The sequence below is a fragment of the Mustelus asterias genome, chromosome 6 (genome assembly GCF_964213995.1).
Source record: "Mustelus asterias chromosome 6, sMusAst1.hap1.1, whole genome shotgun sequence".
In the NCBI taxonomy this organism is placed as follows: Eukaryota; Metazoa; Chordata; class Chondrichthyes; order Carcharhiniformes; family Triakidae; genus Mustelus; species Mustelus asterias.
This window is the reverse complement of record NC_135806.1, coordinates 82,315,432-82,340,841: the sequence shown is the minus strand read 5'-3', so window position 1 is coordinate 82,340,841 and position 25,410 is coordinate 82,315,432. Positions and strand designations below refer to the sequence as shown.

The 25,410-nt window shown below is 42.0% G+C and overlaps 1 protein-coding gene across 5 annotated transcripts in view; it reads right to left on the bottom strand.

Moving 5' to 3' along the window:
* sema6a (sema domain, transmembrane domain (TM), and cytoplasmic domain, (semaphorin) 6A) overlaps nt 1–25,410 on the bottom strand; it is a 98,089-nt gene that overhangs the window by 36,287 nt on the left and 36,392 nt on the right. For all 5 annotated transcript variants that reach the window (XM_078214626.1, XM_078214622.1, XM_078214623.1 and 2 more), the window contains exons 2-9: nt 22,238–22,375; nt 21,785–21,902; nt 14,297–14,357; nt 12,894–12,956; nt 12,474–12,575; nt 3,299–3,392; nt 1,268–1,387; nt 270–358 (exon numbers count right to left, since the gene is read on the bottom strand). In XM_078214626.1, the coding sequence (XP_078070752.1) occupies nt 270–358; nt 1,268–1,387; nt 3,299–3,392; nt 12,474–12,575; nt 12,894–12,956; nt 14,297–14,357; nt 21,785–21,902; nt 22,238–22,337 (747 nt within the window). In that variant the 5' untranslated portion in view covers nt 22,338–22,375. The remainder of the gene's footprint in view (nt 1–269; nt 359–1,267; nt 1,388–3,298; nt 3,393–12,473; nt 12,576–12,893; nt 12,957–14,296; nt 14,358–21,784; nt 21,903–22,237; nt 22,376–25,410) is intronic.

Here is a 25,410-nt window from a genome sequence, read left to right as displayed (position 1 = left end):
AATGGGATGGAGGGCCAGACCGTCAGATTAATACACGTAGAGTAATCTTTCCTTTATGGATGAGTCGTTGTGATCTGTCCAGCTACCATGCCAGGGAGCCAGGTGGTTGATAAAAAGGTGATTTTGAATATTTCTCTGCTACTTCAAACATCCACAAATAAACAATAGTCATGATACATCAAGACAGCCTTACAATGGATGAGATTACTAAAGTCTACATCTCTTCCAGATCATAACCTCATGATATTCAAAAAAGCCATGATCCCTACCTTTCCCATGGTGTTGTATTCTACAGCTATTTCCCGAAAGAAGAAGTAGATATAATCATCGTAATCCACAGCCTTGACAAAATAAGGTTCTGTAATAGAATAAAGAAGCATATATTAAATACTTCATCTGTAAATATAGCTTAAACACCAAAGCCTTTTGATGTTTTAAATTAATTTAGCCAGTAAATAAAGTGCTCTTCTGCATTAAGGTTCAGATTTTACTCTTGTCAGTTGCACCTTGTACTTTGAACTTTCATTGACTGATAGGTCAGCCATTTGTTTAGCCTTTGAAGTAATGTGGCCATCTATTGTACTACATCAAGGACTTTAATATAACCAACAATGGAGGTTTTATTGACACAACTATGAAATGAAATCTCCTTATGAATGCTTGGCTGAAGTCCAAATCCCACTAATGGATTTAACTCAGCAGGGGTTAACGATATAGCTCTGAAGAAAATTATGAGCTGTGTTTAGATTGACAGTTTTATTTGCTCCTAATGGATTATGATTTTTAGTGGATTTTGAATGCCAGTTTGTTTTAGCTTATGTTTTGGCTTGCCCAACCTGCCTTTTAAAAATGAACCAAAGGTTGGAAGATGTTGGCAAATCATCATACCAGCTGGAGCTGAGAAATTCCAGGCACACCCGCCTTTGGTAGGCTTCTAAAATCCATCCCAGTGGGCGCAATATCATCCCTATCTCCTCCAAGGGCTTCTGTGCTAAAGAATGGATTTGTTAAAACCAAAAATGTAAAATGAGAATATGAAAACATTCACAAGGAGCCTGTGGAGTGTTTCCATACCTTATGATGACCCGAGGTGTGCATTACAGATATTCAATGACTTCACTTGGAGTTCACTCAAATTAAACCACAAAAGATAAAACGCTGTCTCATTCGAGGAAAATGTAAACCACAAGATCTTTAGAAGTTGAAGATAATGACATTTTGGAATCTTGACAACATAGTCATCAAAACACCATCTCTGTTTACTCACCTTTCAACCATTTTGAGTCATGTTTTACTGTCCGTAGTGTTGGACTTTCTCCAAGGCTCCGATAAATAACAGCATCAATTGCAAGGAAGTCTGTTACAGTTGCTGAATAAAGCTTGCCTTCTGAAAAAGGTACAATAAAAAAGAGGTGTTCAGCATTAAGCGGTTTAATTTTTATGAGAAATACATTGTAAGAACATTAGATTTCACTCATATCAAATAATGAAAGATAAAACCAGAAAATTGCACCAGTCACTACATTGATTCAGATTCAGATTCATCTCAAGTACGTCAGACAAGAATTAACTTTGGTCAACAGGTTTGAGATAAACTCTAAATTATTCATATAGGTTGGCAGTCAGACTACTAACCAATAATTACAAATCAATAGTGACGACTAACATATTCGTCTCACAACAATCAACAATACTATTAGTGTAGAGGTTTCCTACGAATCCCAAGATATGTATAAGGTATCTGTCATAACCTTGAAGTCTGATTGAAATATTTTCTCCGATATAGCTCCAATATGCAGCTTAATGTCTCCAATGTGTATGCCAGCAGAATCAAGGAGTTTGACGACTGGATCTCCTTGTGCTCTGAACTGGGTATTTTAAGAATAGCAAATCTAAACAAATTTCAAAGTTATTCAAAAAAACTAATTAAAAAACTACACATTATCACCATCAGCAGAATTGCCTAACATTGTGTGGTCAGTTTTCTGATTTTGACCAACTCAAAACTAAAAGAGCAAGTTTCCTCTCACTGGGGACGACTTCTTCCCGAGAACCTAGTTAGCTGGCCATGTACCTTTTCTCTGCACTCTTGAGTATTTACACAAAATGGAAGGTTAAGGCATCAGATTCCACCTGCATGGGCCTGTCAACCCTTTTCCCAACAGTGGAACTGTGGGCTGGAATTCTCTGGCCATTCACTCCAGTGGGATTCTCTGGTTCCACTGCAGGGAAAGGAGAGTTGGCTCAGCGCCAAATTCTCTATCCTCACTTGCAGCGGTGGTGGGGTATGAACGGCCGGGGAATTCCGGCCCTAGTTTTGGTCTCATAAATGAGAAGCGTCTCTACCCCATGCCTGACCTCTGGCCAATAAATGTAGATATTCACTGGTATTTCAAATTATCAATATCTGGTTCAAAAAGCTTGTCTGAATCTAAATCTATATTTTCCAGCTCTGCTGTATTTTACTGCAACCCGTTTTGAGCTATATTTAATGCAATAGTAGTATTTTAAACCTAAGTTACATTAACTGGTAGTAAACTCATAAATCCCAAATAGTTGACAGTTATAAAAGGTCACAATAAAATAATGTTAATCAGGCAATATAGTGTTTAAACAAACAGGGATTTGTCAGCAAGTTCCTTTCAACCACAGAGGTAAACAACTTGCTTTAATAGTGCACTCTGAATATAAATAATTTCTGAAGGCATTTCACAGATGGGTATATGGAAAATGGGCACTGAGCCAGAAAAAGACTCATTAGGAGGGATGACCAAATACTTGGCTGAAGAAATGGGATTTGAGAAGGTTTCAAAGAATAGACAGGTGGAGAGTTGGTGGGATTTAGGGAAGGAATTTTGGCAAACAGAACTCATGAAATTTTTAGCTCGGCTGTTATGCATAAAAGACAGAGGGATACACAAGGGGCTAGAGTCAGAGAAACAGAATCTTGGGATGAGGTGAAAGAGAAGACAGGGTTTGAAATAATTGCTGAAATAGAGTGAAGTGCGGCCTCTGACAGATTTCAAGTTGAGGATGAGGTCTTGGGACAGATAATCAATGATTGATCAGATGGACAATATTTAGTAGCCCCCATTTTCAATCTTCCAAATTATACACTGCTGTAGTGGTGACAAGGCTTTACTAGAGCACTGCACTGCTTCACATTCAGAAAATATGTCACTCTTTTGTGAGATGGTGGAGATAGGGGAATCAGAGGAATCAATTCTTCCTGACTGAATATTTAATGAAATCACGCTGTGCCCACTAGATGTAATACAAGGTCTAAACAAATGCTTACCAGCAAACAGTGCAACATTTGCGTGTTTTGGATCATAAGGACACCTTGCCATTCCACTGATGTTGTCATCTCCAAGCACATCCAGTGTGTCCAACTGAAACCGATGGGAAGAATTCATGTTCAAATTCTTGGATATTATTTAAGAACAATATTATAAACTTACACAATAATGTACATTGTACTCAGTAAGGCCACTGCCATGGCCTTATCACAGTTTAAAGGAATGGTTCCACAATCCAGTGATCTCAGTGGGATTGAGACACTACGAGGGAGGACACAGCCTATGATTTTCCCTTCATTAAAGTTAACAGAGAAGATTGGAAAATGTTCCTAAGGTCCATTCCCGACGAGCACTGTTCTCCCAATAGGAACATTGTGAACCTTCGAATTATCCCTATAGACTTCTCATATCGCTACCTTTGCACATTTGAAGAAAGGATTAATTGAACAAAGAAGCACTTTAGAGGAAAGACATCAGCAATGGAATAAAAGATGAAATTAAGATATCTGTAGTACGCATGAATGAACACATCAAAACTGTAAAATGTTGAAATAGCATAACAGTAATATGTGAACATTTAAGGAATTGCGATTTCCCAAATAATTCCACAAAGGAGGCCGTACTTCACAGCGCGATCCAACTACAAACACATAATAAAAGACTTGAGAAGAAGCTCGTCGACTGTTGTTTCTTGAAGGAAATTTGAAAACTGCAGGCAGAGCAAAGATTAATAATTTGTCCTGATATACTGCACAGATGTCTCTTTAAAGCAGCCTGCAAGTTTCTGCTTTTATTGCTTTAGCAATTGGGTAATGGTAGGAAAGAATGCTATCTGGAAGTGTGGCCAACATCCAACAATGCTTCTATTTCTACTGTCCTTCCCCCAGTAGCTGCAATATTCTAACCATTGCTCTCCTTGGAGCTTTTGAAACTTGCTTTCACTTCACTAACTTGAATGATGCTTGTAACTTCCTAAGTGGTATCAGAATAAATGTCCAGCTTATGTTGCAATAAGCTACACAAACCAAGAAGATTGCACATTTGCTGTCTGCATTGTGAGGTTGGTGACCTCAGCTGGTGCAAGAATATAACTCAATTGATCTCTGAACCTCTCTGCAGGGGGAAAAAAACAGCCCTGGCGTTAGCTTCTATTTATATCCAATGATCCCCTGTTGGACAGTGCATACATCTAAATATCAAAGTACACTGTGAGGCTTTGTCTGTCATGTTCCCTCTTGTCAAAATAACCTGCTGCCACTCGTTGGCCAGGTCCAATTATAAAAATTGTCACCTGGAGCGAGATACTACAGCGCAGTCAATGTCTGTAGAACTTTGTCACTGCAAGAAACAATTAATGAGTCTTCAGAGAAGAGAAAAAGAAATTAAAATTAAAAATAAAACTGTTGGAGCTGCATCAGCTAAAAAAAAATCTTTATTCGTGTTAGCCTTGGCTCAGACTGGCCAGCCAGATGGTAACACTCACCTCTGCTTTAGAAGGCTATGAGTTTGAGCCCATCTCCAGAGACTCAATCACATAATAAAGACTAATGTTTCAGTTCAGTACTCAGCAAGTGCTAGTTGTCAGTTGTCTTTTGGATACAACTTTGAGCAAGAGTCCGATTTGCCCTCTCAGATGGTATGAAAAGATTATTCACAGAACAGCAGGGTTTTTGATCCTAACCAATATTTATCCTTCAAACATTGTCCACAAAAACAGATCATCTAGTCATTGTTGTTAGTGGGAGCTTGCTGTAGACAGGTTGGCCAGGGTTTTCTGGCCTCGCTCACCCCAAAACTGGAAAATCCCACCCGAGATCAACAGACCTTTCCATGGTCTGTCCCTCGCCCGCTCCAATTCCCGTCGCGGGCAGGATGGTAAAATTTGCCCAGTCGTCTGCAACCTTTCACTAGATTGCCATGGTGATTATCCATGAAAAGTGAAATGCTTTGGATATGTAACGGGTGGAAAATTCTGTGTAAAATGCACGTCCATTCTTTTAATCTCATTTTGAAAATACAGAAATGTGGAAAGTTAATTATCATACCAAAATGTTTAAATAGTTCCATCACTGTATGGTTTCAAAGCATGGAAAAAGTATTTTTATTTCCATAATGTCCCTCCTGGTCGACTATAAACTTGGTTATGTATCTTGCTGCACTTATGTAAGTGAGAATACAGACGAGTTCCAAAAGAGCAGGCAGATACAATTACCGTCTAGCTAGCCAGTCTGAGACATTTCTGAGATATTAGTAATGGTGCAAAACAAAAATAAGTATTAGAACATTCATTACAGGTGCATTATTGACCAATGAACTTTTGCAGAGTCTACACGATTCCCATGTGTGGAAAAGGCAAATGAACAGGTGCAGTAATCAATACCCCTTACACAGTTAATACGAGGCAGATGCAGAAAGCATGAAAAAATATATATAATTGTCAGTAAAAAACCAGCCCCAATAAGTTGTGACATTGGAAATGTGCACTCTTGGCATCAGTTTTCTGACCTGTTTTCTGATATGTACAGTTGAACGTAAAGCAATGATAGAATAGTTAACGCTGGATTGAAATAAGGAACCAGGAACAGGGTAGTTAGTGTGGGAGGCCTTTTGGAGGAGCTTTTGTACTGACTTTCATTCCACCAGATCAGATAACTCTGATTAATGGGAAAGCTGCCTGTGTGTGAAACAGAAAACTCATCTGGGTATACCGAGTAGGAGTAGGAAAGCAAAATTCAAGCCAAGCTGAAGGAACCATGTGCTGGAGCTGCTCCTAGGTATTAAGACTCAACAGCTGGCAAACCAATGAGATTAAGAGGATTGTCTGCTGCTCTCTTGATATGAAGATGACATTGACTGCAGATGTCTCTTCTCCTGAGGTAATCTTGGAAAATTAAACCAGTAATGGTAAGTGAATTGCCATGGCTTCACTCCAGGTAATTCTGCAATTTGCTATCCTTCTGTATGGTTAGACTCTGCAGCTTGAATGCCACAAGAGTGTAGAACTGTCTGCATGCTGACATTTTCTGCTGCTTGGAGTGCTACAGATCAAAGGCTGAGCTAAGCATAATTCTTGGTCAGTAATGCACCAGAGGTTCTGAGACATAGCTCACCCCTGCCATCTATACCAGCCTCAAAATAAAGAGAATTGGGACACCAAGTGTTCACTAGCAATGCAGGAAGCAAAGGGGTACATTGAACAGTGTATTCTCCCATCCACCTGACCTGGGAGAATCTCCTCACTGGGAAATTTGAATCAATTATTATGTGAGATTTTAGATTGATCATAGGATTCCTTGCCTGGCGTCTACCACTCTAGCATCTTAGCTGTCTACGGGCTGGCTTCAGCTTTACAGCAGGCAGAGGTGGGATGGGGGCTCACGAATGGTTCCACTGCTTTCCACAAGCTATCCCCCACAATACATTGGGCAGTTAAGGTGTTAGTCAGCCTGCCCTGCCCCTAGGCCAATTGAGAGCCTGTTTCCGCCTCTGCTGCAATAATACATGTGGTTGGGGAAGGCAGAACTTAGGAGGCCAGCCCACTCCTGCGGGAGTTCAGGCTCTAAGATATGGCCTTCCCTTCAGCTGCTAGCCAATCATATTGGCAGGGGCAGCCTTTTTACAGTTGGTCAGCTCAAGGCTGACTTCTACTGTGTGGGGGAATAGCCCCCAGCCCTGTAAAATTAATTCCATATTATTAATTACGTACAAACTGGTCATTTAGCCCAACAAAACCATGCCACTATTTATCCTCCAGATAAGCCTCCTCCAACCCTTCTTCATCTACCCCCATAAACATATCCTATTATTTTTATTACTTTCTTTCTCATGTCCTTATCTAGCTTTTCCTATGTATCTCATAGAATCATAGAATCCTACAGTGCAGAAAGAGGCCATTCAGCCCATCAAATCTGCACCGACTACACTCCCACCCAGGCCCTATCCACATATCCCTACATATTTACCCACTAACCCCTCTAACCTATGCATCCCGGGACACTAAGGGGCAAGTTAGAATGGCCAATCAGCCTAGCCTGCACATCTTTGGACTGTGGGAGGAAACCGGAGCACCCGGAGGAAACCCACACAGACACAGGGAGAATATGCAAACTCCACACAGACATTGACCCGAGCCGGGATTTGAACCCAGGTCCCTGGAGCTGTGAAGCAGCAGTGCTAACCACTGTGCCGCCCCTAAGCTGGTTGTCTCAGTTACTCTGTGCACTGGCGAATTCCACATTCTGACAACACTCTCTGTATCGAAGGTTCTCCTGAATTTCCAATTAGATTTATTAGTGACTATCTCATGTTCATAGCCCCTTGTTCTGGTCTCCCCTGCTCCTGAAAAACATTTTCTCTACATATACCCTATGAATAATCTTAAAGAACACTCTCAGGCCGCTCCTCAGTTTTCCCACTTCCAGAGAAAAAAGCTCAGCCTGCTCAGTCTTTCCTGATGGGTATAACTCTCAGTTCTGGTATCATCAGCTTTGCACATTTGTTTGCACCTTCTCCAATGCCTCTACAGCATGGGGGTTGCTTTAGTTCAGTTGACTGAACAGTAATGCAGAACAACACCAACAGCGTGGGTTCAATTCCTGTACCGGCTAAGGTTATTCATGAAAGCCCACCTTCTCAACCTTGACCCTCGCCTGAGGTATGTTTCCCCTCAAGTTAAATCACAACCAGTCAGTTCTCCCTTTCGAATGGAGAGAGCAGCTGCTGGTCCTCTGAGACAGTGGCGACTTTACTTCATACAATCGAGAGACCAGAACTGTTCACAGTACAGCCTAAAACATCCAGTGCAGCCTAACCAACCTTCTAAACGCGTTTAACATAACTTATCTATTAAGTCCTATCCCTCCAAAAATGATTCCCAGTGCTTTGGTCTGCTTTTTTGAAATGGCTTTATTAACCTCCATCACTACCTTTTGTAACTTGTGATCTGTACACCCAGATTCCTCTGCTCCTTTCTGCCATTTAACCATTTTCCAAGGAATGTGTAGCTTCTTTAATCTTCCTACCAAAATGTACCATCTCACACTTACCTATGCTGAAGTTAATTTGCACACCCATTCTGCAGGTTTCTTAATGTCTTCCTCTATCCTGTCACAGTCCTCCTCTTTATTAACTACTGGCCCCCATTTGGTGTTGCCTGCAAATTTTGGAATTGCATTTCTGATTCCCAAATGCATTTACATAAATTGTGAACAACAATGGTTCCAGCATGAATTCCTATGGAACACCAATCCCGCTTTTTGCCAGCTGTTCATCTAAGCAGAAATATTGGTGGAAAATCTGCTGCATTTCCACTGACTGATTTTTGTTCATGATTCAACGTGTAGAATTTCTCTATTAATCTTATCATAAGCCAACTTCATAATTATTAATGTATGCAGGAATCCATGCACTGCTTCTGGCATAGAGAGAAATTAATGTATTTTGTCAAACAGCTATTGCGAAGGACAGTTCCTTTAAGATAACCAAGGAGTCTAATCACATGCTTAATTAGTTCAATTTTAACTTGTTTCAAAGAAACCTGAACAGGAATCTCATGTTACACTGGAATAAGTAAACAAGAAGCTTAACATTATCCACTGTCTTTATCAGGATCATTGATCAGCCAAAACCAAGTTAACGTGTTCCATTACCCATCACACACTAATTGAACACAAAAGACACAGTGCCTGTTGAACATTGAGTGAAGCAGCTTTTTAAGGAAAGCTTGCCATTACAATTATTCCTGCTCAATGGCCTTTTGATTAACAGCCAAATATCACTGTTTGCTCCCATTTTTCCTATCAGTTCCCTTTGTCCATGGTGATGGTATCCAGTTAGCAACACTTGTGGTTATACTTGTTGAACTATGCCTCAGACTCGTCCTATCCCTGGGATTCTCCCTGAAAATAATCCTTACATAAATTTCCAGAGCTTTGATATAGATCGACGTTCTTATTTGCACTCTCGTCGCATTAAGTTGAATATTCGAAGAAGAAAGCTCGATTTTCTGTTTTGAGAGTGTGTAGGGTAGCTTTGAACCCACACGCAAAAATCAGCTATTCAGAATGTGTCCTCTCCTCAGTTTCCATATTGTTAAATGGCAGCAGCTGCACACACACTTATGTAATCCGTGTCTCGAGATATCACGTCAAAGGACATCTTTCTGATTTCACCTGATGCTAGCCTTTTACTTTGCCCTTTGGAAAATCAATCAGGAAAATATATTACAGGAATATAAATTTGGTGAAGGTCAGTCATATGTACTCTAAAACTGGAGGTACTAACTGGAAAATGTTATCCAAGGCCACTTAATGCAAAATCTTGTTTCTAGCAAGGAAAGTTAAATACTCGGTGCAATCATTCCCTTTTCTACATCAGCTCAGTTTCTACATTGGGCAGACATTTTGGATTACTGCTAAACCTTATTGCCCTAGGTTATTCTTTATTTCCTTAGATCATTCTTGTGGGCAAGTATAAACTCATTAAAGCTTTGACAGCATCTTCACTTATCTTAAGATCTAGGTGAACTTTTAATATAGTGCCTGGCAGATCAAACAGTCAGCCTTTTTTGACAATTACTTTTCAGTACTGAATTATCTAATGTCCCTTTAAAGATCTTCATTTACAAGTACATACTCTGCAAATTATCTCAAGGATCCTCCTGATCAAGAGCCATAATTTTGATGAAAAGTTCAGATAATTGCATAAATAAGATTTTTAAAATTTGTTCTTAGGGTGAAAAAATAATGGGCAAGGGCAGCATTTATTGCCCATTCCAAACTGTCCTCGAGAAGGTGGTGGTAAGTTGCCATCCTGAACCGCTGCAGTCCAGGTGGTGTAAGTGCACCCACAGCACTATTATGAAGGGAATTCCATGTTTTTAACCCAGTGACAGTGAAGGAACAGCGATTTAGTTCCATGTTAGGATGGTAGGGTCTTTGAGGGGAGCTTGCAGGTGGTGGTACTCTCATGCGTCTGCTGCCTTTGCCTTTTTAGGCAGCAGAGACCACGAGTTTTGAAGGTGCTATCGAAGGAGGGTTGGCGAGTTGCTGCAGTGCATCAAGATGGTACATACTGTCACCGCTGTGCACTGGTAGTGGAATGATTAAATGGATTATGGTGGTGGATGGGGTGCCAATCTAATGGGCTGCTCTGTCTTGGATGATGTGGAGCATTTTGAGTGTTGTTCGAGCAGCACTCATCCAGGCAAGTGGATTATTCTGTCACACTCCTGACTCCTGTTGAAGATACAAAGGCCAGTTGGGGAAAAACATGTGGAAGTTCTCAGTGAGTGCTAGACTTCCTCTCTTGGCAAATAGAATTTTCATATATATACTGAATGTGTGACTAGTTCAGTTTGTATTGATCCATTCCTTTTTAAATTTGTGTGACTATTTCATCAAAAACTCCAGGAATTACCATGTAATTCTTTATCAGAGCAATCAAGAATATTACAGGCAGACAGTTGCCAACTGACCACCTTGCCCTATTGTAACTTGGATGAGAATTACAAACAGCAAACCATCTCCAGCACTTTAATACCTCCTCCATCTATTCAGGGCACTCTAATACTGTGCTTCTGCATACTCTCATTGTGTATAGCTCGCGGGTGCATTTAAATTAATGGCTTGGTTGCTAACATTCTCTTATCCTGTCACTCGAAGATCCAGGGTTTGGTTGGAATAGTTTAAATATTGTATCTTTTAGTTCGTACCCAGAAAGATCCGTATTAAAAACATGATCAACAGTATGTGACACTGCTGAAAATGGCAGCCAATATGTTTGGGGTAGGGTGTTAGCGTGGATTGGGGATTGGCTATCCGACAGGAAGCAGAGAGTCGGAATAAATGGGTGCTTTTCTGGTTGGCAGATGGTAACTAGTGGCGTGCCACAGAGATTGGTACTGGGGCCTCAACTATTTACCATTTATATAGACGATCTGGAGGAGGGGACTGAGTGTAGGGTAACAAAGTTTGCAGATGACACAAAGGTAAATGGAAGAGTGAATCGTGTGGAGGGCGTAGAAGGTCTGCAGAGAGATTTGGACAGGCTGAGTGAGTGGGCGAGGATCTGGCAGATGGAGCATAACATTGACAAATGCGAGGTTATTCACTTTGGAGGAAATAATAGCAAATTGGATTATTATCTAAATGGAAAAAAATTACAACATGCTACTGTGCAAAGGGACCTGGGGGTCCTTGTGCATGAGACGCAAAAACCCAGTCTGCAGGTGCAACAGGTGATCAAGAAGGCAAATGGGATGTTGGCCTATATCGCAAGGGGGATAGAATATAAAAGCAGAGATGTCTTGCTGCATCTGTACAGGGCATTGGTGAGGCCGCAGCTGGAATACTGTGTGCCCTTATTTGCGGAAGGATATATTGGCCTTGGAGGGAGTGCAGAGAAGGTTCACCAGGTTGATACCAGAGATGAGGGGTGTTGATTATGAGGAGAGACTGAGCAGATTGGGTTTGTACTCATTGGAATTTAGAAGGCTGAGGGGGGATCTTATAGAGACCTATAAGATAATGAAGGGGCTGGATAGGGTAGAGGTGGAGAGATTCTTTCCACTTAGAAAGGAAGCTAGAACTAGAGGGCACAGCCTCAAAATAAAGGGGGGTCAGTTTAGGACAGAGTTGAGGAGGAACTTCTTCTCTCAGAGGGTGGTGAATCTCTGGAATTCTCTGCCCACTAAAGTGGTGGAGGCTACCTCGTTGAATATGTTTAAATCACGGATAGATGGATTCCTGATCGGTAAGGGAATTAGGGGTTATAGGGATTAGGCGGGTAAGTGGAACTGATCCACTTCAGATCAGCCATGATCTTATTGAATGGCGGGGCAGGCTCGAGGGGCTAGATGGCCTACTCCTGCTCCTATTTCTTATGATGTTCTTATGTTCTTATGTTTCCCCAGTTAAGTACAAGATAAAGCAAGGGTGTAAATCTTGAATAGTATATGAGTTCAGCTTCAGTTGAATCCCTATCATTGTTGTGTTTCATATGATTAAGAGTTTTATGTACAGGATGTAGTTTTCTTTGAAAAACATTATTAAGGAAACAAACAGCTGACTTTCAAACAATGAGCCACATTAAGGTTATGATCACCCGATGTTGTCTCCCAGCATAGCACTGGGAGTGCTAATAATTCCACTTGGAAAAGCATTTCAAGGGACATACCTTATAGTTTCTGCATGATGGGTTGAAAGCATTTGTCCCACAGACAAATAAGGTGTTATCATTTCTTTTCAGAAGCAATTTAATAAAATTGTGACATTCATCCTAGGCCAGCAAAACAAAAATCGCATTGTTATTATCGGTTTACAGTACAAATATGTTTCATTACGCAAATACTATTGTGAACTGTGCTGCTAAAACGTCTTCATTGCTGAACAGCAGAATGGTATTTTCCCCTTTTAATCATTCACCAGTATAACAAATAAAGCTATCAACAGGGGAACTAATTAGCAGATAACTGATAAAGCCAATGAATCACATTAATGATACAATCAGAGGTCAATCAGAGATGGTGTCATATGATAACAGACACAGCGAATCTACATTAAGGTGACACCCATTAGGGAAATAATACCTGCTTACCTTATGCTTTCCCTTCATTCTGCATATGTCTATGTCAGCTTGTTTAGAACGCCATGTTAACTTCTGTGATGAGGAACAGAACCAGCTCATTAGAACCAGGTAGCATCTTACACATCTTATTGACTATCACTACAGAATACATAGCATCATATTAAGCTTTACAGCTGCTGTGTTAGAAAGGTAACATGCTATTTCGAACAAGCGACGATAGAAAACATTCATTTTGTTGAGTGCTAACTGATAGTCTTTCTTGAGTCATGGTTAACAATATGTCTAGACATTGCTGAAGGTAACTAAATTACTGCATAAGATTCTATTCTGAGAGGTTTCATTTTCATTGTTTCTATTTATTATGTCTTACAAGGCAAAACAAAATTAATTCTGTGCAAAGAGGGCTTCAAGTTTTTAGGTGTCCAGATCACCAACAACCTGTCCTGGTCCCCCCCATGCCGACACTATAGTTAAGAAAACCCACCAACGCCTCTACTTTCTCAGAAGACTAAGGAAATTTGACATGTCAGCTACGACTCTCACCAACTTTTACAGATGCACCATAGAAAGCATTCTTTCTGGTAGTATCACAGCTTGGTATGGCTTCTGCTCTGCCCAAGACCGCAAGGAACTACAAAAGGTCATGAATGTAGCCCAATCCATCACACAAACCAGCCTCCCATCCATTGACTCTGTCTGCACTTCCCACTGCCTCGGCAAAGCAGCCAGCATAATTAAGGACCCCACGCACCTTGGACATTCTCTCTTCCATCGGGAAAAAGATACAAAAGTCTGAGGTCACGTACCAACCGACTCAAGAACAGCTTCTTCCCTGCTGCTGCCAGACTTTTGAATGGAATTACCTTGCATTAAGTTGATCTTTCTCTACACCCTAGCTATGACTGTAACACTACATTCTGCACTCTCTCGTTTCCTTCTCTATGAACGGTATGTTTTGTCTGTATTGTGCGCAAGAATCAATACTTTTCACTCTATGTGAATACATGTGACAATAATAAATCAAATCAAAGGTTTACTTAACTGATTAAATAATCTTTGAAATATGTATACCTGTGCCTTATAAACAAACTATTTAGCACTATAATACAGCACTAGTCCATGTGACACATTTATTTGCAAATATATAGTTTGCTTGTTCCACAAAATGTGTTCCCTTGAATAAAATCTTCCCATAATGGCAGTTAATGGGAATGGTACTTTGAAATTTAATGTCAGGATTCATATAAGCCTTGCTTATACTAAAGCTTTTAGCTGTCTCCGTCTCGCACTTACTTTCCTGCCAGTTGTTTTAACTCACAGTAGTCAAGTCTTATCTGGGTTCTGCATATGGGGCCTCATGTTTAAACTGAGACAGCATAGTCACAGAAACAAAGAAAACACATGCTACTTACTTTGTTAAAATTAATCTGCTCGGTGAAGGATGTATCCATTTCAATCGTGTAAATATGGTCTCTATAAATAGAACACAGAATATACACGTTCATTTCAGGCTTCAACCACAGGCTTCAGAATCTTATCGCACAAAACAGACAGCAAACCAGGAGGTGCAAATCATTCAATTTGAAATGCTTCACCACATAATAATACAACTATTACAAATACATTGGAAAAGACTTTGGTCAATGGATTATTCATAAAGAGGAAGCAAATTGGTTTCCCAATTGCTACGTTTACTCAGGTGAGTAGCTGAGCCATACTAAACAGAAATGAGCCCAGATTTGATCCCTGATCTTTACTGGGGTTCCTGCTCCTGCTTGGGAGCCAACAATCCCTGTTAGGAGTCAACACACATGGATATCAGTATAATAAAGGCAAATTACTGCGGATGCTGGAATCAAACAAAAACAGAAAACACTGGAAAATCTCAGCAGGTCTGACAGGATCTGTGGAGAATCAGTTGGGGATAGGTTCAGTTTCTGCTGCACTCAAATCTCTCTCCTCTCCCCATTGTCAAAAGTGATTAGCAATGGTCACCATAATGAGCAATCGGGTCAGGACAGCATCCATAATGTGTAGACAGCTATCATAGCAAGGATCATCGGCTTCAGAAGAGGAGCATTGAACAGGAAACGTTCTTTGAAAACAATGGGCGGAATTTTCCCCAAAAATTTCAGAGCGTCATGACGGCGAGAAAAATGGGGTGAAATGCGCTGGTATCTCGGACGCGTTCCGCATCGCAATCTTTTGACACTCAAGTCATTTTTTGGGAGAGTGGTGAGCTGTGTGGCGGTACTGAGGGGGGCGGGGCCTAAACACGCTGGTGAGGTGGCTGCAGAGAGCCCGCGTGCTGTTTTGCAAGAGTGAAACTGATCTCACAGTGGAGTGGGTGACCACCAACCCGCCCCCTCCAAGACACAGATTGTCTGCATCAGGGCCCCCTCAACATGCCCTCCTGTAAGGATATCCTCTACAATCCACCCCTGCACTATCCCCTACACATAGCGAACTTCCCCCCAACCCCCCCCCCCCGCCACCATGGCCCCCAGCCTGGCCCCACACCCCTGACACTGCTCCTGGCACACAGGTAGTCCCACCCAACTGGCACATTGGTGGTGCCCAAATGTGGAGCAGAATCCTCAAGATCAAGGGGCAGCTGGACTTCCTCTGCACATAGTGGAAGATTCACAAAGGGCTGTCATTCATAGGCACCTTGCAAGATCCAGGCTATATAAGTGGCACTTGCTCGAACTGCGAGTGAATTGGTTACTCACATATGCCACCTCAGGGACTTGGGGGGCATCCACTACTCATGGCATTGAAAATGACTGCAATGCTCAATTTCTACATCAATGGTTCCTTCCAGAACTCCGTTGGTGATTTGTGCAGGATCTCTCAAACCTCCACCCATAAATGTATCCAGGTGGTCACGGACAATATCTTCACTGAGAAATACAACTTTTGTCAATTTTGATCGAGACCAGGTGAGCCTGTAGCAAGAAGACTGGGATTCATTGAGATTTTCCACAGGTGCAGGGTGCCATCAACTGCACTCACGTGGCTCTAGGATTTCTGTGATCAGTCAAGTATGTGAACCACATGGGCTTCCTCTCACAAAACGTTTAGCTGGTCTGCGACCGTAATAATGGGATCATCCAGGTCTGTGCACTATATTGCGGCAGCATCCATGACTCATACATCCTCAGCAGATCTCAGATCCCTGATATTTTCCAGGATCCACAGTGGTTTAAGCACTGGATCTTCAGGACAAAGGCTACCTATGGAGGATTGGCTGATGTTGCCTGTGCAGTGGCCTGAGACTCCAGCTGAGAAAAGGTACAAGAAAGTTCATACCGTAATCAGACTTTAGTGGAGCACACCATTTGGATCCTGAAAATGAGTTTTTAGTGCACTGACAGACCTGGTGAAGCTCTGCAGTACACTCCTCAGAGAGTGCCGTGCCTCACTGTGGCTGGCTTGTTGCGCGCTGTACAACCTGATGATGCAGAGGAGGGAGGTCTTGGATGATGAGGAGATGGTGGAGCTGCTCACTGTACGTCTCCTCCGATGAGGAGCAAGTGGAGGAGGGTGATGGGGTCCTGGAAGCCCTGTTAGTGATGTGGCCATTTATTCTGGCCAGAAGAGGCAGGCATTGTTGTGAAGCCCTAATAGCTACAAGTTCCCGCAAGGAGGATAACGAGATGCAGTGAGGATTCCCCTGAGAGGACAAGATAGCAACTGGGAGTGTCTAGCACAGTCGGGCAGAGGTCAGTGCACTCACATTCTGTGCAGAGTCTCATCTCATGCAGACTGTGCCGGAATACAGCAGGAACATTGACTTCTAAAGTGCATGATCCTTTCTCAGCATACCCACATCTGTCAATAATCACCTGTCCCGTTCATATCATACCCACATCTGTCAATAATCACCTGTCCCATTCATATCATACCCACATCTGTCAATAATCACCTTCCCCTTCATTTCACACCCACATCTGTCAATAGTCACCTGTCCCTTTAAGCATCACACCACATCTGTCCAGAATGCAGGGGGGAAGGATGGAGGCAGCCCCACCTCCAAGGTTCTCATACACCACATCATGTGACCCAACAATGTCAGGGCATGATATTCTTGCAGTGAACACAATCAGCATCATGGTGCAGACATCACTGATGTGAGCAGTGACTTTAGGATGGGACAATCACTGTGATCAGAAGGTTCTCCACTGCACAGAGGACAGTGGACTGCATCTTGTGACTTCATTTTGTGCAGGTACCTCAGTGATGAAGTGCAGTGCGTGACCAATGTCTTGATCACCATGGCAGTCACCAGCCGACTGATGTTGACCTTGGTGCGTTGGCATGTTGGCACGATTGCCTCAGTCTGAAGGTGGATAGACTTCTTCACTGTGTCTTACAATTCGAGAAATGCAGCAGACATCCCTCTCAATGTTATTCAGCTTGTCTTTGCAGCTCCAGCAACTGAGGCAGCACTGAGTGCAGAGACTCCTCATCTGACTCAGATTCAGCAGATTCCTGGCCTCCAGTAATCCTCCCAGTGCCAGCCCCATGGGAGGTCCCTGCCTCCATTTGTTGTGGATCAGTCATTGCGATGTGCTCACCAGACTGTACTCTACTCTAGAACTAGGTCTATTGAGTTGTGTGTCTCTGCACTGATGGAGGGTGTGGGTGAACACTGTGATGGGTCTTTAGTTAGCATGTCATCAGATTCATCTTCTGAGGTGTCTTTGGACCTTGAGTCAAGGGCTTGACTTGTGGACACCCTTGGCTGCTTCCCAGATGTGCCTGTGAAATAAAGGAGAGCTCACTAGTACATGACAGGAGGCTTCGGAACAGGAGACACCACTCACAGTGTGGCTGTCTGATGGATGTTTTAGTGCAGGATCCTCATTTAGTTGAATGCCACTGACCTCACCGTCAGCACAGGAACGGCCCACATCCTCGCTGGCCAGCTGGATGGCTTCATTCTAAAAGTCGGTGAGGATTTTCAGTTTGGGCATTTCACCGCCAGTCTAGGACCTCTCCCTCTGGTTATGAGTCAGAGAGAGTGAGTGGCGATGTCCCTTGAGCTGACAGTGGGTGAGATCCCTGTGCATGTGTGATGGATATGAGTGTGTGAGTTGAGAGTGATGAGAAGGGTGACTTACCCTGGTGGAACTGAGGAGAACATTCATCCTCTTCCTGCACTGTGAGGCTGTCCTCTTTTGTAGACCATTGATGCTGACCACCGCCTCCCATGCTGGATTTGTCACCTTGGATGAGGCTCTTCGCCCAGAGTGGGAGTGGAGAACTTCACATTGGGCCTCTATTCTGTCAAGCAGGTGCTTGAGAGAGACCTCACTGAAGTTGGGGCAGCATGTTTCCTCCCTTTGGAAGCCATGACTTTCTGATACCTTTCGATCCCTTAGAAAATGCTTGCTTCTGAGCAGAGCACCCTTTAATATGGCACCTGGACTACAAGGCTCAAAGTCACAGTGGGGCAGTTGAATCAGAGGCCACCCTGCCAGCGATCCAATATAAAACTCTTGCCTCTCAATTTTTTTCAACAAAGTGGTGCACGAAATTCTGGAAAAGTCCACCATTGCCACTGACAGATCAATTTCCGGATTGATTTCCCCGCTTGCTTTCTGATTTTGCTGATTTCATGGAAAACCCAGTCAAAGTATTCCCCATTTTTTTCCAGCCACCATTTCCAATCTATACTGATGGAATGAAGTGATCTATATGTCCTTATCAAGTAAATTAGAAACCTTAAATACTGCTGGAAGACTCCAGAAAGTTTTGGTGTTAAACTCTGAAGGTTGAACAGAGCCTCTGCTGATAAGATCATTTCTACCAATGTAATAGTAGAAAAGGAGAGTCAGTATACAGCTGTACATCATATACAGAATGGCCAGAGATACAATTTCTCACACCTAAAGCACACCAGGTCTTTCCATTACAGAACACTGACAAGTACAATTAGATCCCCTTAATGTAACTGTATATGGAGAGATAGACATAAGACACCAACCTGAAAGAAAGACAAACAGCAAATTTGAAACCCTTGGCTGTGCATTTTTAAAATTCACCCTTGCATATACCCTTAACTTGAAACCTTCCTAGAGGTGATATCATCGGACTTTAAGCAATAAACAAAACACTGTTTATACTTGACAAGGACATGCTCAAAGTGGCACGTTCCTTCATTGTAAATGTTAAAATGAAATTGCAATGTCGACAATTGCAAAGCATTAAATAGTGCTTTGAGCCTAATGCACTTCATTCACTCATTCAAAACCATACGCAGACAAGTAGTCCATTGTGTTTGCTAAGTTTTCCTTTGTGAAATGTCAAATTGCTTACATATTGCTGAGAACTGCACTTTCTTTACAAATATCCACCAATCTTCCTACGGGGGAAACCATTAGCACATCAGGTGCAGGGCTATTTTTAAATTCTCCTGCACACACTCCCTCTGTGAGAACAGAATAGGCAGAAAGGTTTGCCTGTGAGGGGAGAGAGTAGTTATCTTGAGCTGCTAAACCCGTTTCCTTATTTTCTATTTAGGTGCCATTAAATGGACAACTGTGCAAACTCTTGACTGATTTCAATGGAAACAATTTAGAAATGCAATTGATTTTGAGCAGACTAATTTGTTGTTCTCATGTCATCTACTGTGTTCTGGTAGATCTAATCAGTACAGCCAATTATTGAAATGGCCAGTTCTATGTGGCACAAGCAATTTATTAAATATGTTGTCTCAACAAAAGTACTATTATTTTTACATGGAACTGTGTAATGGAAAATACTTAAAGGACACCATCTTCTTGAGACAAAAGTTTTTTTTTCCCAAACATGTACACATGACGACATAAACAAGGTCAAAAAGTCCTGTTTCTGCTACTAGTCAGAGCAGTGGCAAAGTTGCTAAAATTGCTGTCCGCATCCTGGTGTGGGTTAGTGGTTGATGTGAAGGGAGATCGGGGAAAGAGAAGAGGAAATTGTTAGGATTCCTACCACTGCTCACAAATGATGAATTGCCACATGGATGAGATATTGGGCGGGGATTAGTATCCATGGAGGGTGCCTCAGCTAACTCTCCAGAGGAAGACGGAAGGGAAAATGGGCAGAGTGGATCATGCCTTTGGTTGAGAATAAAATAACACGGGATGCTCCTCTCCTCACAGCTACTGAACTAAACATCATTTTTATCCCCATCAAAACCTTTTGGATGAAACACAAGCCACTTCAAAAGGTAATTCCAGGTCACTCAAATTATTGAAGAGTAACCTGTTTCTTCATAATACAATCCAATACACAGTACATTGGAGATTAAGGTGAACTGGGTTTCCTTAATTTGCATTCTGCCAGTATTTAACTGCTACTAGTACTGCCAAGGCAGCTAAAACTATAGAACTTACGAAGACATCTTCACAAATATTTGTTTGATAAGCATGGTTTGTAAACAATGCTGCAAATTATGTTGAATAGCATCTACTTGCAGGTGACACCATTGCAATGAAAATGAAATAGCATGCTTCTCTCTGGAACAAAACGATACCATTCTATTCATAGATAGAAAACATACAACAGACTATCTCTGCCATAAAAAGGTTTCCCTTAAATCTTCTGCTTTGAAAGTTATGAAAGCCAAATGGGTACTAACTTTACTGTAAAAAGAAAGACCTTTTCAAACTGTCACAACGCAGACCAGTGCATAAACCTGGTTACTATCCTGCTGACAGAAAGATGAATTCTCTGTCTTCCTTTCCGCCATTTTCTTTTTGATATTCTTTTTAGCTGTCCAACACTAATTGAGTTATAGGAGCTCCCAGAGTCCAAATAACTTTCCTTCTGCAGTCTCCAGCTTCAAAATTGAATTTAGCTTCCATAATTTTATCTCAGGCAGTAAATTAATTCCATTGTGCAACAATGACCTTCTACTTCCTGTACATGATCCCTCTACATCAGGGTAAGTGTAAAAATAGTATTGTACCCTCCTCTAAATGGGCAGGATCGAAGTGGAACTCGAATTTACGTTTTGGGAGGATGGAGTGCAGAGTTATTTTTGGCATTCTAACATACAATACAAATGAAACAACATGTTTCCCACCATCATCTGTTGTGAACCAACAAGGAAAAATAATTTTTCAAATCACTGTCATGGAAACAGTGACTTCTAATTTCAGATTGCAATCTTATTGCAAAGTTTGTCTAGTTATGTTTGTCACGTTCAATTTGTAACGGTAGCAGGCTGCTGATTTATATAATTAATATTTTATATTGCAGACTATGGAATGAAAACAATCAAGACTCACAGGGTTAAAGTTTACATAATGTAATAGTGGGAAATGGGTGTTAGTGAATCAGCCACCTGTTTTATATCTCTTCCAATTTCTGCTAACTTCAATAGGAAGAAAAATGAAGACGGATATAAAACATGCTGCTAATTTGCCATCATCTGCTTTACACCAACACAGAAGGTCAAAATTATCCCCACTGTCCCTAATTACAAATGTAGGAATAGCAAGCATCAATTCAAAGCTACAATGCCCTGACAGCAAGACTCAACTTCAACATCATTTACAATCCAAGGAATGTCCAGGTGTCCTTGTGTCTAACTTCTGCCAGTGCTAATCTGTAAGGAGTTACGGTACAGATTAGCTCCGGTCTAACTGAATGGCAGAACATAGTCATGGGGGCTGAATGGCCTACTCTTATTCCATGTATTTTGTGCCTACACATGAAACAACACTGTAAAATGATTCAATGGACACAAAACCATCTCTTACATCTGCAAGCAAGTACAAGCCTGCTGCCGAAAACGACTCACTTAAATTAATCTCTTTATGTGACATGAGAAATTAGAGCAACTTTTGTTGGGACATTTCAGAACATTGGTCAATAAGGAGTTGACAAGTTAGTGAAACAATACTGACCTAGCAGCAATGTAGAGTGTACGATTCATTTTCACAATCAGCTGAATGTCCAGCTTGTGTCTTAGAGTGCTATTTCGACCTGGTTTGTGACCCAAAAATACCGGATATTGTTTCGTATCTGTTAGAGGAGAAAGAATGTAACTACATCAGCCTGAATTGCAATTCTCACACTTAGTCCTTCACTCCTTGTACCCCAAGGCAGTGAAGTAATATCACAGCAGATTTCACAAGCATTCATTCCTGTAATCCTTGTTACAAGCCAGCAGGGACACTAATTTCATCATAAAATGAAAAATGCTCGCTTGGAAGGAAATTGCATTTGTTTTTTCCAACATTCTGTGTTAAAGACATTTAACTAACTCCGTACAGATGCACCATTTCACAACATTCTCCCCTTTATTTTTGGAGTTTACACTTAAGTCAGCAAATAACAAATTTTACTTGAAAACTTACAGTTGCCATGTGCAATACTGATAGGCTCAGAGTCTTCGGGGAAACCAGCCCCAACAAAATGTAGTAGCGAAAAATATAGCAGCAAGGCCTCAGACTTCATAGTAGCGCAGCTAGCTCACGTCTTGTTTTCACTTAAGCCTGCGGAGAAAGGAAAAAAATGTCAGCTTTGTACCCAATCAAGGGTTTTAACTATGACTGTGAAAGATTGGTAACAAAAAATTGTATTATTTTGCATTTCACATATACATCCATTGTTCAGAAATCAAGAGAGAGGGGGATAGAGAGAAAGAATGAGAGAGACCAAGACTAAAGGAGAAAGTGAGGGAAAAAGAGATAACGCATTCAAAAATTCATCTGAGTATCTAGGTAAAGCGTTTCCAACTAATGTGTCAGGATAGAAATTGGAAAAATTCTTATCCCCACATTCCAAATGCTTTTCAAAATCACTCAGTTGTTTTTATTTCGGACAATTCATAAATTTCTGAATTGCAAAATAAATCAAACAGAAAAGAGTAGAACAAATAAGAATGGAGTTAAATGGACCAAAGATTTCAAACCTGGCATCACTGTCTTGCTGACACTAACTGGCCTGGAAGAAATCTTATTCAAATGTCCTTTTGTGCCAACTTTTAATTATCAATTCCAAAATAGAATTTCATTTACATTCTGCTGAACCCTGTGCAGTTGCATACCTAAAATCAACACTGCAATATATTCAACAATTAATCCATTACACATTCAAATCTTGTGCAGTGGTTGACAACTGTGCAGTCCAGAACGATGTCTGCACACAACTTACCTATCTGCCTTGGGATAAGTATTGAGCCAGCACCAGAGACTCCCCAATGCTACTCTGACAAGGATTATAACCTCCATGGTCTGATAATAAAATATGCTAACAAGGCAGTGTGTTCTGATGTTGCTGCAACGCAATTATCTTAAAGCAGTATAAGCAAGTACAGCTCAATCGCTGTCATATGACCTCCTGCATTTCAAGGACTATTGTAAAGAGGGCAGATCCGATACTTATTGCAAATGACACCCGGAATAGACCTCAGGTCAGCAGAGTCAGTGGTTAATAATGTAAACTAGGTCTTTTTGAATTCATTGAATAACCCGTTTAGTGTTGCAAAAAGACATCAGGATACGCACATTAATTTGCACACATCTGACCTTCACTTGGAATGTGACATATCCTAAACTTTGGGTGTTTTTTTCAGGCCGCGCTTGCCCCAAGATCGGAAAATCCCGCCTGGGGTCAATGGACCTTTGCATGGTCCTGTCCCGCCTGCTACGCTTCCCGTGGTGGGTGGGATAGAAAATTCCACCCCATGTCCCTAGAGGCTCCTAAATTGGCACATGCCCACCTCACCCCCGACTCTCACACCAAAACTACTCTAATTCTTGAACACTAAAAAGATATGTGAACTCTGTTCTCAAATCCCACAAATAGGAAAACATTGGCCTGGATGTTTGCTCCTGATTAAAGTCCAACAGGTTTATTTGATAGCAAAAGCCACTAGCTTTCGGAACAGGCTGTCCCTTCGTCAGGTGGGTGGGAGTTCTGATTACAAACAGGGCACAAAGACACAAACTCAATTTACATGAATAATGATTGGAATGTGAGTCTTTACAGCTAATCAAGTCTTAAAGGTACAGACAATGTGAGTGGAGGGAGCATTAAGCACAGGTTAAAGAGATGTGTATCGTCTCCAGACAGGACAGCTAGTGAGATTTTGCACAACCAGGCAGGTTGTGGGGGTTACAGATAGTGTGACATGAACCCAATATCCTGGTTGAGGCCATCCTCATGTGTGCGGAACCTGGCTATCAGTTTCTGCTCAGCGACTCTACGCTGTTGTGTGTTGTGAAGGCCGCCTTGGAGAACGCTTACCCAGAGATCAGAGGCTGAATGCCCGTGACCACTGAAATGCTCCCCAACAGGAAGAGAACAGTCTTGCCTGGTGATTGTTGAGCGGTGTTCATTCATCCGTTGTCGTAGCGTCTGCATGGTTTCCCCAATGTACCATGCCTCGGGACATCCTTTCCTGCAGCGTAACACTAAGTTGTTACACTGCAGGAAAGGATGTCCCGAGGCATGGTACATTGGGGAAACCATGCAGACGCTACGACAATGGATGAATGAACACCACTTGACAATTACCAGGCAAGACTGTTCTCTTCCTGTTGGGGAGCACTTCAGCGGTCACGGGCATTCAGCCTCTGATCTCCGGGTAAGCGTTCTCCAAGGCAGCCTTCACAACACACGACAGTGTAGAGTCGCTGAGCAGAGACTGATAGCCAGGTTCCGCACACATGAGGACGGCCTCAACCGGGATATTGGGTTCATGTCACACTATCTCTAACCACCACAACCTGCCTGGATGTGCAAAATCTCACTAGCTGTCCTGTCTGGAGACAATACACATCTCTTGGTAACCTGTGCTTAATGCTCCCTCCACTCACATTGTCTGTACCTTTAAGACTTGATTAGCTGTAAAGACTCACATTCCAATCATTATTCATGTAAATTGAGTTTGTGTCTTTGTGCCCTGTTTGTAATCAGAACTCCCACCCACCTGACGAAGGGACAGCCTGTTCCGAAAGCTAGTGGCTTTTGCTATCAAATAAACCTGTTGGACTTTAACCTGGTGTTGTTAGACTTCTTACTGTGTTTACCCCAGTCCAACGCCGGCATCTCCACATCATGTTGCTCCTGAGACAGGTATGTGGAGCTGGGGTCTTTGTTCCAGTGGAGGAGGTGGGAGTGGGGAAGTGGAATATAATACAGGCTGCACTTCGCCACAGGACTGCCATATTCTAAGGGGGGCTGCTTAAAAGGCCTATTTGATTCTCTGGGACATAATCCCAGTTGTATCCTTAAACATTAAGGTCTTTGGTCCACGCCCCTCACATTCACTCACCCACTACCCATGCCCATATATGTCAATTTGTGCCAAACAATGACCCTAACCAACCTCAATGGCTTCTTTCAGCCCCTATGCTGACTTAGTGTTAACTCATGATTCTTCATCCACCCCATTGCCCGTTATGGCTCCTATGGCAATTTTGTGCCAACTCATGGCATGGCTCTCTCCCTCCCTACACTCCCAGGCCCTTACAACATCTATGCCAACCTAACTAGTATGTACCTTGGGCAGATCTCAGGGGTT